Here is a 15,497-nt window from a genome sequence, read left to right on the forward strand (position 1 = left end):
GGCAAAAAAAAAAGGGGGGGGAGTGAGAGAGGGAGAGACTGGGAACATTCTGGAAATTGAGATGCCAGGTTTCAGGTGGGAAAAACTCAGACAGAGTTAAAATCTGTTCATGGCATGGGCCCTTCATGGCATGGGCCCGGGGTATTTGCAGGACCACCTCCTACCAGCCTCCCTGCGCCCAGTGCGCTCACATAGGACTGCCCTCCTTCAGGTGCCATTGGCCAGACAATGTCAGCTGGTGGTGCCCAGGATGAGGGCGTTCTCTGTGGCCGCACCGACCCTCTGGAACGAGCTACCCACTGGGCTCCAGACAGCCCCCGACCTCCGCTCCTTCCGCGGCGACCTGAAGACATGGCTTTTTCAACAAATCTCCTGATCTGTTGGAAATTCAGTTTTAATTGTTGGGTTTTTAATTGAATTATTTTTCTATTTCCTTTTATTGTTGTTGTTTTATTGTTGTGAGCCGCCCCGAGTCCTTTGGGAGAGGGGCGGCATATAAATGTAAATAAATAAATAAATAAAATCCACTTCAGTGAAAGAGAGGAGAAGCTTCTTTCAAGGGAAGGACGAAAAAAACCCCTTCATTTTTCAAAATTTTGGAGTGTGTCAACAGGTGAAAATGAGGCGTTACTAACAGCAGTAGAATCTGGCAGTGATAACTCAGAGAATGTGACTAAATAGACAGCAATTGTTTTATCTTATTTTTTTCTCGAAAGCATGGGAATCCTGTTTTCAGATTTACATTTTGCCACCTTGTTAAATTGGCAAAATTAAAAAAAAAACATCCTAGTTTCTTAAGAGCTCCACAATTTAATTCTATTTAAATATGCTTAATTAGAATGAATTAGTATAATTACCCTATTGTGTGTATTAGAGCTTTTCATTTAACATGGATGAGTAAAGCAAAGTACGTCAGATCAAGTTTATGTCATTAAAAAGCAAAATAAACTTAGTTCAGTAAAGTATAAAAATGAATATTGCATAAATGTAAGTTTTCTCCAACTTTCACTTTTTCTGGAAAATGATGAAAAAATACGCCCTCCCCCCAGCCTCATGATATCAATATTTCTAGAACATTTGCACTTCTAGAGGGATTCAACTTTTATTCTCTGGAATTTATCCAAAATTGATTTTTTTGTGTCCTTGAATGCCTGCTGTGAGTTGCAGACAATTTTGGAATAGATTCAGATATGCAGGTGATAGTGAGAGAAAAACCTCAGGATCTTGCAGAAAGTAAAAATGTGCTTAGTATAGATGTAGGCTGTTTGCTGCAGCTCTGTGTTGCAAAGAACATTTGATATTTTTATTGCTGCTCTTCTAATTGAGCCATTTTTAAAAACTTCCCAGGGAGCCAAGCTTTATTAAGGCATGATTGAAAATGTAGAGGTTCCCTTCCTCTCTCTGTATCTGAGTAGAAAAACTGAATAAATTAAATCCACAATAGTGAAATGGAATCTACTACAAAGAAATTAATTGAAATCCCCATTAAATGCATGTTTAGTTTTGTGGACTTAATGGAGCACTGGGTGTCAGATATTCTTTTGCAGGAGACACAATTGACCAGTTGCAGCTTGCAGTCTCGAAGAGAGCTGCTCACCTTCCTGTTTTGCAGACAGGTGTGGATTACCTTTTATCTCTTAAAATCAAGTCTAGTTTCCAGGAATTTAAAGCAGATTCAGAGAAACTATTGAACTATTGAAGCTGCCTGAATGCTAGAAAACTGACAGCTCAGCGATGAAACTCTAAATAGATCAAGAAGAATGGTGATGTTCAGGCAGAAATTGACTGATGAATGCAGAACCAAATAATAAAAGCTCAGAATGTTTATTTTTAAATCTTTGCCTGCCTACCTTCCTTCCTTCCTTCCTTCCTTCCTTCCTTCCTTCCTTCCTTCCTTCCTTCCTTCCTTCCTTCCTTCCTTCCTTCCCCTATAAATATTTCAGTTTCTCCCATGTATAGTTCATATTGATTTGCACTGTTAACATCAAATCTTACCTAGTTGTCTAGGTAAGTTAAGTGTAGTTGTCTTACCTAGTTAAGTGTAGATTGCTCCTTCAATTAAATTCCAGTTCTTAGTTTTAATATACCAGAAAATATCTTTCAGTCCAAGTTGCAAAGTTGATCATGGATTGTGTTTGTCTTTCTTCCTCTTTTAACGGATGTGTTCTCTGATTGGCTTCTAAGAACTCTTGTTATCAATGAACAAAATTTGAAAGCTACAGAACATTAAATTAGATTCATGCCATTATATGTTAGATAAGTGGGCTTTAGAAAATAACAGATTTATTTTACAACTAGAATAAATAAAATACTTTTCAATTTAATGTTTGCAGTTGATATGGTGTATTTGGCTGCCGTATGAGCTAGAACAGCCCAGCTGACTGCACAAGAGGATTGGAATTATGCTGTATTGAGCTAGACTAGAATAAACAAACCTTTCAAGTCTGGTTGTGTTTTTCCTCTCCCCACTCCCCCCCTCCCCCTGAGTCAGGGAAAAGCCAGCCTGAGCCTCTTCCTAATACTACCTCCTTTCCCGGGGCTTCAGGAATGCTTCTACCCTTCTGGTTTCTGTAAAGGCTTCTGAATATTCCCTTCAAGGTCATCTCTTTGGCTTTCTATAGTACTTCAGAGAAAAAAGTTCAATGTGAAGTCTGCTTCCCCAAAACATTGGAATTTGATCATCCTACTGGTGGTTTTACTAATTTAATCTGATCTAAAGCTATACAGTATTCATTTTTCCTTTTCATTTTAGGAACTTGCTCTTCATCATCGCCAGTCGGCTGACGTAAGCTCATTAGAGGTTTGAAGTCATGGCCAATCCTGCAGGAGAAGAACCTGTCTCCAAATCTGGAGAACTTTGCCACGAATGTGGACAGATTCACTTGTTGCCCGACAACCATCTTTATAACTTCCAGGATGAAGTAGATGATGACTTGACTTGTCACATTTGCCTCCAGCCTTTGCTCCAGCCTATGGACACGCCTTGTGGACACACGTATTGTTTCAGATGTCTTGAAAACTTCATGCAGGAGTACAGCTTCTGTCCCATGGATCGGAAGAAACTGTCCTTTCAGAACTGCCGGAAGTCTAGCTTGTTGGTGCGGAATCTGCTGGATAAGCTCCTTGTCCTTTGTCCCTTTCAAGAAGACTGTGCACAGACGATGCAGCGATGTGAACTCGAAGCTCACTTGCAGAACAGGTGCGTGTGCCTAATTTTCCCTTGTAGCCTCAGCGATGCTTGCATGTTATTCTTTATTCTGGACACGGCTAGTAACTTACAATTTTATGTCAGCCTTGTGCTGAATATTGCACATAATCATGACAATTCAGAGAGGAATATCCTTGAGTGACTCATATTCTGTCCACATTACTCAATTAAAAGCCGTAAGTGTCTGAATGACGCTAGGATGACATTCTGCTTAGTTACCTATTAGTTTTGGGAAGAAACTGAAACTAATTAAGGAAGGCTGGGTGGAGAAAGAAACTTGAATGGAAGAAATTGAATTGAGAAATTTAGGTAGGGAATTACTAAAAAAAAAAAGGATGTTTTTGAAAACAGAATAACAGAGTTGGAAGGATAATTCTAGTGCAACTTCCTGTTAAAGCAGGAGACTCTATGCCATTTTAGATAATCTATCCAGTCTCTTCTTTAAAATCTCCATTGATGGACACTCCCGGTGTTTCTGAAAGTATTAATCTGCACTTTTTTGGTTCTTGAAAGTTTTAGAAGGAATGTGATAGTTTGAAAAAAACATATTTGGCTCAAGGTAAAACTCCAACTATTTATAAGTTCACTTTTTTTTTTTTTAATTTGATTTATATGCCGCCCTTCTCCGAAGACTCAGGGCGGCTTACAATGTGCTCAGCAATAGCCTTCATCCTTTTGTATATTTATACAAAGTCAGCTTATTGCCCCCACAAACTGGGTCCTCATTTCACCTACCTTAGAAAGGATGGAAGGCTGAGTCAACCTTGAGCCTTGGCGAGATTCGAACCCTGCAGTAATTGCAGACAGCTGGTCTTAATAACCAGCTTAATAACAGGGTGCCTTAAACCCCTGTACTACCAAGGCTCACTTAAGGAAATTGTGCATATAAGAAGCATTTTTAAAATAACTATAGTTTGCCAATGTGCCTGCTTCTTCTCAGGCTCACCTATTTACTTATATCTCAAAAATAGTATACGGTCACACCTTGGTACTTGACTGCTTTGAAACTTGTCGAGTGTCATATTAAATGCATTTTGATGTGAAAATGTTGTCCCAGTATAGGTTGATTTATGATCACAGTTGAGTCACAAAATTCTGTTGTTAAGCGAGACAGCAGTGAATTTTGCCCCATTTTGCAGCTTTTCTTGTTAAGTGACTCACTGCAGATTGCTTGCCAGAAGGTTGCAAAAGCTGATCAGATGATCCTGGGACACTGCATTTGTCGTAAATATGAATCACGTGCCAAGTGTTCAAATTTTTATCATGTGTCCACGGGGATGCTGCAATGGTCGTAAGTGTGAGAAGTGGCCATAAGTCACTTTTTTCAGTGCCGTTGTAACTTTGAACGGTCACTAAATGACCGTTCAATGTTGTAAGTTGAACTACATGTACTCATCATTTGTTTGGTATTTATTTTATTGTTTATATTTATATACCGCCCTTCTCCTGAAGGACTCGGGGCGGTGAACAGCCAACAAATAAAACACAAGAAATACAAAATTTAAAAACAGTATTAAAATCCAATTAAATTAATTTGGCCCACAATTAAAAGCACCCCTGAATTAAGACCCATAATTAAACAATTTAAAAATTAAAAGAATTTAAAAGAATTAGGCCAGCCCGGCTTGTTGGAATAAAAACGTCTTTTGGGCACGGTGAAAGGTGTGAAATCCGGGATCTGCCGTATCTCCGGGGGCAGCTCATTCCAGAGGGTAGGTGCCCCCACAGAGAAGGCTCTCCCCCTGGGGGCCGCCAGTCGGCATTGTTTTACCAACAGCACCCTGAGGAGCCTCTCTCTGTGGGAGCGTACTGGTCGGTGGGAGGCCATCGGTGGCAGAAGGTGGTCTCGTAAATATGTGTAAGCTAGAACTTGTCGTTGTTGGCTGCCTTGTGACTTGCTATCTTTTCCAGCCAAAACAAAGGATCATATGTTTTACACGCTTATGACGTGAAAAGATGTTTTCACGCTTATGACATGGTAGGCCTTGCCCTGTGCACATCCCCTTGCAGTGTTATCTTAGCTTCTGTGGTCATTTTGAGTATGTTTGTGCTTTTTTCATCAGTACTTTAAGTGACATTTTTATTTTATTTAATCTAAGTATTTATTAATTTTTAGGTTTATTTCTCATGCAAATAATGATATACAATCCCATTTTTTTATTTACATTGCCTTAAAAATGTGCATCGTCTTTGGTTTGGGAATGCATTGCATTTATTTACATTATTCTTTATGGGAAAAAATTGTTTGGTACTCTTCATTTTTGGTATTCACTGTGCCTCCTGGAACCAATTAATGATGAGTACTGAGGTATCACTGTATATTTGAAAGATCAGGGTTTCATTAGCAACTGTTCTAATTCCTTTCTCTCTAGAGCAGTGATGGCTAACCTTTTTGTCATCGCGTGCCAGGAGGGGGGACGGTGGAGGTTTGCGCACGTGTGTTCCCACACCCATGTCTGAGCCCCGCTCTGCGCATGCATGTGCAACCCCCCTTGCCCCCCGCTCCTGGCACATGATGGCCCGGTAGGCCCGTTTTTCTTTCTCACCTGGCTCCAGATCCTCTCTCTGCATCTGGGGAGGGTGAAGACAGCCTTCCCCTCCCCCTCGGAGACCCTCCGGAGGCCTGAAAGGGCCCATTTCCCAACTCCCAGTTGGACAGGAAGTGACTTTTTTGCTGTCCCTAGCCTCCGGAAGCCTCTCTAGGAGTCTCTGGAGGCTGGGGACAGCAAAAAAGTCACTTCCTGTCCAACCGGGAGTTGGGAAATGAGGCCTTTCAGGCCTCCGGAGCGCCTCCGAGGGGGAAGGCTGTTTTCGCCCTCCCCAGATGCATAGAGAGGATCTGGAGCCAGGTGAGAAAGAAAAACGGGCCTTCCCCACCCTCCCCAGGCCCTCCGGAGGCAGGAAACAACCTGTTTCCCTACTTCTGGTGGGCCCAGAAGGCCCGAAAATCAGCTGGCCAGCACGCGCATGTGCGCCAGAGCTGAGCTGGTATGCCCACTGATATGGCTACACATGCCACAAGTTCGCCATCACAGCTCTAGAGCATGTATGTCCAACCTTGACAACCTTAATGTGTGGACTTCAACTCCCAGAATTCCCTAGCTGTCTATGCTGGCAGAATTCTGGGAGTTTAAGTGTGGAAGACTTTGCCATGGTTGCACACTCGTGCTCTAGACTTTCTGCTGCACTTATTAAACTTTTGCTTTTCTTAAAAAGCATCCGTGTCCACCCAAACTCAGACACAAGTTACAAAAATATTTCAGGTGGTTAATTTAGGGTGTGGGAGGACCGACATGGAGCTCTTTTGGGAATTGGTGTTTGCTGTCTAATGCAGGTGTCCTGGCTTCAAGAAATACATGGAGCGCCTGGAAAGGAAGAGGCATCCTCGGTCCAGGATGAAGGGAGATTCTCTTTCTAGGCTGGAAACAAAGGCTGTCAAAGATCCCGAAGTATCAAATGGAGTGTCCTCTTCAGCCACTGGAGGCTCGGTAGCTGCCGTTGTGTCACCAGAGACCCCAGATCCTGGGCTGGTTAACCCAGCCTTTGATGGGAGTGAAGAAGGTAGGCCTCTCTTAAACTTGTAGAGAAATGAAGGCTGATGTGGGAGCGCATGTGAGCAAATTTCCAGAATAACGGAACTGAAAAACAGAGTTGGAAGGGACCTTGGAGGTCTTGTAGTCCAACCCCCTGCACAAGCAGGAGACCCTTTACCATTCCAGATGAATGATTGTCCAGCCTCTTCTTAAAAGTCTCCCGCGATGGAGCATCCACAACTTCTCACTGTCAGGAAATTTCTTTTTCGTTCTATGTTACAATAAAGTACTTAATTCTCTCCAATAGTTTCCAACCATTGCTTCTTATTTTGCCTTCTGGTGCTTTGGAAAATAAGTTGACCCCCCTTCTTTGTGGCAGCCCCTCAAATATTGGAACACTGCTAACATGTCACCCCTAGCCCTTCTTTTCACCAGACTAGACATACCCAATGTCAGGGTTCCAAGTAACACCCCCAACCCAATTTTTGCAGAGAAATTATATTGAGGTCTTCTGTCGTGTCTTCTGTGTACAAGTAGTGCTCAACATACGATCATAACTGAACCCCAAATTTCCATTGCTAAGCAAGTGAATCTTGCCCCATTTTACAGCCTTTCCTCCCGCTGTTATTAAGTAAATCACTGCAGTCGTTAAGTTAATAACATGGTTGTTAAGTGAATGGCTTCCCCATTGACTTTGCTTGTCAGAAGTTTGCAAAGGGGATCACATGACCCTGGGACATTGCAACCGTCCTAAACCGTCCTAAATACAAGTCAGTTGCCAAGCGTCTGGATTTTGATCATGTGATCAAGGGGGTGCTGTAACAGTCGTAAGTGTGAAAATGGTCATAAGTCACTTTTTTCAGTGCCATTGTAACTTCAAATGATCACTAAACAAATGGTTGTAAGTTGAGGGCTACCTGTACAGGCAGTCCAGCAGTCACTTAACAACTGTACGAAGTCACAACGGAGCCTGAAAAAGGAACTTATGACTCATATTTGAAGTTCTGAACTCCCTGGTCATGTGACCGCCCTCTGAGTGCTTGGCAACTGGCCATTTGCAGCAGCCCACAATCATGTATCACAATTTATGAAGTTTCTGCCAGAAACCAGCGTTTACTTCCGGTTTCTGGCAAAAAAATTGCCCCTTTAGTGAATTATGTCCGTGTTTAACAACCGCCGCAAAAAAGATCATAAAATCAGATGTAGTCACATAGTCACCTGCTTGATGTCCATCATGATTTATGACTGAAATTTCAGGTTCAGTTTGGTTGTAAATCGAGGACTACCTTAATAAATACCCACTGATTTGATAGATAACAAATCTGTAATTTTAATGTACAAAATTGTGTTTATCCTCTAGTTCCGTGGATTCCCAGAATGTGATGAAACTTACCTTTCAAAGACATTGTTTTGGGTTTTTCTCCTTTTCCCTTGGCAGCTTTAAGTCTTGTGGAATTCTGGGAGTTGAAGTCCACAAGTCTTAAAGTTGCCAAGTTTGGAGACCCCAGCTGTAGGAGATTAAAATAGTGAGGTACAAATGTTCACATTCTCCTCTTGGGTGGTTCGTGAAGTGTGTGACTAGTCTGGCTTTGCTGCAGCTCAATTTCCTTCTGGTGATTCTGAACTTAATCGTCGTTTCAAAATGTCAAGCATTGCAGCACACTGCTCTGAATTGATAATGGTTCCAAATTCAAGGAAGTGAATAACACCATATGCATCCCAGAAAATTATCACCATGAATTTTTTTCACAAATCTTAGGCTTATTTTCCCCCCCTCCCAGAAGCTTTGTAATTATATTATGTGAATTGATATTAATTTCCCAGGTTGGTCTAGTGGTTAAGGCACTAGACTAGAAACTGGGAGACCGTGAATTCTAGTCCTGCCTTGGGCATGAAAGCTGGTTGGGTGACCTAGAGCCAATCAGTATCTCTCAGACTAACTCACCTCACAGGGTGGTTGTTGTTGGAAGAATAGCAGGCGGAAGGAGCATCAGGTATGTTTGTTGTCTTGAGTCATTCATATAAAATAAAGGCGGGATAGAAATAAATACATAAAAATAAATAAAAAATGATCCCATGTTCTGTCAGCTGTCACAATGCTGTGAAGAAATTCCTTCTCTTCCTTCTCATTACTTCTTTCATTCCCATGGGGAAATAATGCATGTCGCTCAGGGTAGAACACTGGAGTTCAACCACTAAGGTGGATGATGATAATGAAAATCTGCAAACAATCAATCCGCCTCAGAGAGCACCAAAGACCCTGCGGTTCTTTCATTCTCATAACATGAAAATCGTTGCAGGAATCAGGTATTACTAGCCTAACAAAGAGAAGAATTAGGGGTGACATAATAGCAGTCTTCCACTATTTGAGGGGCTGCCACAAAGAAGGAGGGGGACAATCTATTCTCCAAAATACCTGAGGGCAGGACAAGAAGCAATAGGTGGAAACCTATCAAGGAGAGAAGCAACCTAGAACTAAGGAGAAACTTCCTGACTGCGAGAGCAATGAATCAGTGGAACGGCTTGTCTCCAGAAATTGTGGGTGCTCCGTTGTTGGCAATCTTCAAGAAGAGACTGGACAGCCACTTGTCTGAAATTTATTTATTTATTTATTTATTTTATTTAATTTATATACCGCCCTTCTCCCGAAGGACTCAGGGCGGTGAACAGCCGTAATAAAACAATGTACAAAATAGAATTTAAAAGCAGATTAAAATAATTAAATCATAGGCCGAATTTAAAACTCTCATTTTAAAACCAATTTTAAAACCCCATTAAAACCAAATTAAAATCATTTATCCCATCAGAGCGGCTTGCTGGAATAACAAAATGATCTAGGCTTGGACTAGCAATTTTCAACTGTGAAGCTTTCATCTCACCCACCCGCATTTCATCTTTGCACAAGCCTTCCAATATTGAAGAACATCGGTGATACGACCCACATATTCCTGTGAAATGCCAAGCTTGACACAGTGTCCCTTTGAGAGTGATATGTTGATTGTCTTTCACCAGTTATCAGCCTTTCTCGTGTGCAAAAATCTATCTCTGCATTTTTTTTGACCAAATGATGCACAATACTCCTGTCAATGAAATCGCGTAAACAGTCTTCATAGGGCAGTGAATTTCAATTGGAGGGACTCCTTTGGCAGTTAAGAATTCAGTCACAGCCCTTTGAGGAGTATTCACTGCAGGCTTCCATTTCATGAATAAAAACAACACAACCTTTTCACACAGCAAATTCCCCTAACTGAAGTGAAAGAATAACAGAATCACAGAGTTGGAAAGGACCCTGGAGGTCTTCTAGTCCAACCCCCTGCTCAAGCAGGAGAACCAATAGCAAATGCTGAAGAACATGTCAGAGCTTTCAAGTGTTATCTATTGGCAATTTACTACATTGGAGGCATTTTCATTTGATCCCTGTAACTTCTATCCATGGGCCATTGTCGTGAATGGACTATATTTGTACAATTAATCGTCAGATTAACTGCCTCAACTGATTAATTTCTTAGTAAAAATGATCCCTAACTCCATTTGTTGAAAAAGGTATATTTTACTTGGAGCCATGTGAATTGCAGTAGAGCAAAGCCAGAACTAAGGCTTTGCGTGCCAGGTTTTCCCAGTTAACTTTCCTCCCTTGGTTCCTTCCCATTGCTTGTCTCTCAATGTCCAATCAATTTAAAAAGAGATGCTTTGGAAACATTCACTCTACTTGTTGCCATTCTTCTCCCAGGGAAACGGCCTTGAAGACTTCTGGGTTCTCACAGTTCAGTTCCAGTTTCCCCTAAGGCCTTGCCCCCTCTTCCAGCCACCCCCGAGGGTTCATGGCAGACTGGCAGTGAGGTGGCACTTCTGACATTGATATTCGTTGATGAAACGAGGCAAAGTGCCCCCAACAACTAAAATATATATTTGCCTTGCTTTTCCGTTTCATGTTCCTTTTAAGGATTTTAAGATATCCAGGAAAAATTCCATATTAGTCAAAAATTTTGATTTGAGTATAACTGGCCAGAAGGCATTTTGGGATTTATGGTAGATCTCTGTATGGATTTCTGTATAATTACAAAAAGCTTAAAAGTTTGTAAATGTTGCATAAATAAATGTATTCTGTTATGATTATACTTGTGTTGATGGAATAGCACTATGCAATTGTGTTGTTCAGTTTGAAAATTGTGTCATGTAGTTTTCATCCGTAATAACAGAAGGGCATACTTTGACTTGCACATCTTTGCTCAGAAGTAGTGGTTGAAAGTTTTTCCACAGTTTTCTACTTTGGAAAAGTTTTTCATCAACTTCAGGCGTCTGAAATGTACTTTGGAAAAGCTTTCCAAAGTACATTTCAGACGCCTGAAGTCAAGTAATTCCAAGGTTAGCTTCTAGAAACAAGGAAGGACAAACTCTAGATACAAAATTTAGTATTTATTTAATTATTAAGAAATTTATTTAATGCCTATCTTTGGCGGTTTACAGGATAAGAACATTAACAAGCATGAAAATCTTCAGATATAAAATGACAAAGAAGATAAATTAAAATAATGAACACAAGACAGCGGCAAGGGAGCTGGATACATGGGGGAGGAATGGGAGGTGGGATTAGCTTTTAATTAGTCAGCCACTTCTAGTGTGAAGCTCCCCCACGGGGGTCTCCAAGCCATTAGGCAGAGCCAGGGCTTCAGGCTCTTATGAAAAATCAGGAGGGTGGGAGCCCATGTCATCTCAGGGGTTAAGAGGTCCCAAAGGGCAGGAGCCACAGCCGAGAAGGCCCTTCTCCTGGACCCCACCAGCTGGCATTCCTTGACTGATGGGACCTGCAGAATGCTCCTCTGCCGGTGGGACGGGGCAGGTCAGTCCCATCAGTTCCTCAAGCAGCCAAAATTCCACCTTCACCAAGCTGGAGATTGCAGGACCACTGGTGAGAAAGGATGGGATGGATGCAGGTTGCTCATATTTGCTGTACGTTGTTACAAATCCAGGCCTTCCTCTTCATTCATGCACTTTCTGACTTCTCTGTCAGATTTACCTCAGAGAGCGAGTCTTGTGGCGGAGACAAACACCATCGAAATCCACCGAGAGGCCCCCGAGGAAGAGCTTGGCATGCGTATAGTTGGTGGGAAAGACACTCCTCTCGGGAACATCGTTGTGCAAGAGATATTTCAGGATTCCGTGGTGGCTGCCGATGGGAAACTCGCACCTGGAGACCACATCCTAGAGGTGGGTTTGCTATGGTTAAAACCTCATGGCAAAATGACCAGTTGGTAATCGGCTGTAGCAGATATATTTTTTTTAATTGAAAAAGTTTTACAAACAACAATTTTTCCCCTTTCCCCCCCATCCCTCCCTAACCCCCCCCAAACCCTCCCTCCCCATGACTTCCCCAAGGTGAAATCCATCCACATTGTATTATATCATACTTTACCACCCCTCTATTCTCCTCCCTGTGCACTATAAATTTCTACATAACAATAAGCTGTTTTGCCCCCTATAAACTATACATTTCTACACAACATTTAGCTATAGCAGATTTTAATCAGAGTTAAAAACTAGTGATATCATCAGACTTGGATTTTTTAAGGTTGTACAGGTAGTCCTTGATTTACAACCACAATTGAGCCCAGTTGTTAAGGGATTTGCCTCATTTTACAACTTTTCTTGCCACGGTTGTTAAGTGAATCACTGCAATTGTTAAATTAGTAACCCGGTTGCTAAATGAATCTGGTTTCCCCCTTGACTTTGCTTGTCAGAGGGTCGCAGAAGGGGATCACATGACCTTGGGACACTGGAACTGTCATAAATGGGAACCAGTTGGCAAGCATTTGAATTTTGATCATGTAATCATGGGGATGCTGCAACAGTTGTGTGAGAAATTATAAGTTACTTTTTTCAGTGCCATTGTAATTTTGAACTGTCACTAAATGAATGGTTGTAAGCTGAGGACTACTTGTAAAGCATGGAGGAGAGAGAGGAGTGGAAGCCATAAAATAGGTACGGTGTCAGGAAGTGTGGAAGCTGGGCAGTGCTTTTGAATGAACCATGGTGTATTAAGAATCTTTGCAACTTTTCTGGTTTACTTTTTCTGATTTTTATGAGAGAAAGGGAATGCTTCTCCTGGTCCATTTTCAGAGATTTTCATGACCTTCCATGCTGATGATTTGCACCTGCCCTCCATGAATCACAACCAGTACAACCAGTATATTTAATATTTCAGAATAATCATGTTTTATTTGCTCTTATTTAAGCAAATCGGCAAATTTCTGGAGAAATCAAATGTTTCTGTCAGGTGTCCCAACTTTTTCAGTTAGAAAAGAAACACTTTCGAGGCCATGGTTTGCAAAAATTACACTTTACTAAAGCCAAGTAGTTACAGAAGAAGCAAAGCTAGATCTGAGGCTTTCGTGCCCAAAGCATATGGTTAAGTTTTTCCTTGTTCCCACCTTTTCCCCTAGTTATCATCGAGTGTCCAATCAGGTGCCAACAAATTGTTTGGGCAACGGTCCCTGCCTTTGCGGGGTGATTGATTCTGCATTCCACAACGTGACCTTGTGACCTTGGAACGGCCGATTCCTCTCATGCTAAGCCCTCCTTTATCCTGCCCTGCAGCTCTCCCTCCCCTTCAAGCATGGTAGGCTGCCAGCAAGCAATGCATAGGGTAGCAGCATGGCAGTCCTGACAGTTTTTTGTAGGATTTCCTTCCTACAGTGCTTACATTCTTTCATTTTCTTTTGCCGTAGTACAGAGAGGAGGGAAGGGTATCCTGAGAGAAGGACCTTTAGGAAACCATCTTCTGACCAGTACTTCTTTCTGTCCTTCTCCCAGGTGAATGGTGTGAACATCAGCAGTGTGACCCACTGCCAAGCCATCTCGCTCTTGCGCCAACCCTGTGATGAGCTCCATTTCCTCGTGCTCCAAGAAAAGGGCTTTACCAACCGGACGGCTCCCCCGGTCGTGAACCAGGAAGTGGTCCATGTTATCCTCGTCAAAAGAGACCGATCCGAACCCCTCGGCATTAAACTGATCAGAAAAGCAGACGGGCCTGGGATCTTTATTCTGGACCTGTTAGACGGAGGGTTGGCAGCCAAGAATGGGAAGCTGCGTCAGAACGATAAAGTCCTGTCTATAAATGGTCAGGATCTACGCCAAGGAACGCCTGAAGCAGCTGCACAGATAATCCAGGTAAGTTTGGAAGACAGTCCAGGTAGTCCTCAATTTATAACAGTTCAGACCGTTCGAAGCTACAACGGTACAGAAAAAAGGGACTTGTGATCGTTTTTCACAGTTAACAACCATTGTGGCATCCTCATGATCATGTGATCAAAATTCATGCTTGGGAACTGACTCATGTTTATGACGGTTGCAGTGTCTTGGGATCGTGTGATCCTCTTTTGCAACCTTCTAACAAACAAAGTCAATGGAGAAGGCAGATACATTTAACCAACTGCATTACTAACTTAACAAATGCAGGGATTAATTTAACAACTGTAGCAGGAAAGGTTGTAAAATGGGGCAAAATTCACCTGACAATTGTCTTACTTAGCACCATAAATTTTGGGCTAGAGTGTGCGTTCTAAGTCAAGGACTACCTGTAATCTGGAGTATGGTAGTTCAATCTAGAGAAGCTTTGGTTGTATGAAGCCACTGCAATTTGAGAGACAGCGTCTTGATGCGTATCCTGTAGTGTTGACTGTTTTGGATTGCTGCAGCTATCAAAGTGAGATGTTTCTTCACCCTTGTAATCTGAGGTCTTTCTGTGGAAAGTACTACAGCAGTCCTCGACTTTGGACCATGAAATTTCGTTGCTAAGCAAGACGATTGTTGTCACCCCTGATTCTATGACCTTTTATGCCAGGGTTAAATGAATCATGTGGTTGTTAAGTGAATCTTTATTGAATTTGCTCGTCAGAAGCTGACTGGGAAGGTCATAAACGGCAATCACATGACCTCACAGGATGCTGCAAGACTCCTAAAGAATTTTGATCACATGACTGTGGGGATGTTGCGATGGTTGTAAATGTGAAAACTGGTCACGTCATTTTTTTCAGTGTCATTGCCACTTTGGTTGCTAAACAAATGGCTGTGAGTCGAGGACGACCTGTGGCAACTAAACTTGGCTCCTCCTGCATTCAGAGCATGTTTGCCAGCGAGGAGATACGGCCCCTCCCCAAGACGAGGAGGAACCACAGACTGTAATCAAAGTGAGATAATTGCCTTGCACATCTTCATTTTCCTGTCAGCTCAGAAACAAATACATCAAAGCACATCGTAGTCTGGGGTTGGGCTTCATTTTAATTTTCTTTCTTTGATTTTGGCACGGAATTCCTGGAATCCGTTCTGTTTGTGCACCAAGGTCTCCTAGCTTTCCAGACATGTTTTTTTCCCTAAATGCTGTTAAGCGTTTTTCAAATATTTGATAAATACTGGAGCACAGACATGATTTAATTTTTCAGCTGCGAAATTGGAAAGATATTGAGTAAGAACTAAGAAGAAGAAAGGGGACAAATGAATCTGCAAGAAAGGTTGGGGAAAATAAGCCAAGTGTGTCACTTTGTGAATTCATAGTGCTGGTGGGGAGTTAAACAATAAAACAAAACAATTATTGGTAAAATAGAAAGAATTGGGCCACGTTTTACGGAGCAAGGATTGCAAGCACGTGTGAAGAAATACAGATACAATAGAAACACAAATGCAAGGAGTTAAAGCAAATATTTTTGTACTGAGCAGTGTATTTATGTACTAGACTGATACAGCCACCCATCTCATGCTTG

The 15,497-nt window shown here is 41.9% G+C and overlaps 1 protein-coding gene across 2 annotated transcripts in view; it reads left to right on the forward strand.

Annotated features, from left to right (window-relative positions):
* LOC117675996 (ligand of Numb protein X 2-like) overlaps positions 1-15,497 on the forward strand; it is a 71,134-nt gene that overhangs the window by 37,662 nt on the left and 17,975 nt on the right. For both annotated transcript variants that reach the window (XM_060692044.2, XM_060692045.2), the window contains exons 2-5: positions 2,753-3,199; positions 6,543-6,769; positions 11,753-11,949; positions 13,552-13,908. In XM_060692044.2, coding sequence (XP_060548027.1) covers positions 2,811-3,199; positions 6,543-6,769; positions 11,753-11,949; positions 13,552-13,908 — 1,170 coding nt within the window. In that variant the 5' untranslated portion in view covers positions 2,753-2,810. The remainder of the gene's footprint in view (positions 1-2,752; positions 3,200-6,542; positions 6,770-11,752; positions 11,950-13,551; positions 13,909-15,497) is intronic.

The sequence above is a fragment of the Pantherophis guttatus genome, chromosome 12, assembly GCF_059756535.1.
Source record: "Pantherophis guttatus breed Tessera chromosome 12, ASM5975653v1, whole genome shotgun sequence".
In the NCBI taxonomy this organism is placed as follows: Eukaryota; Metazoa; Chordata; class Lepidosauria; order Squamata; family Colubridae; genus Pantherophis; species Pantherophis guttatus.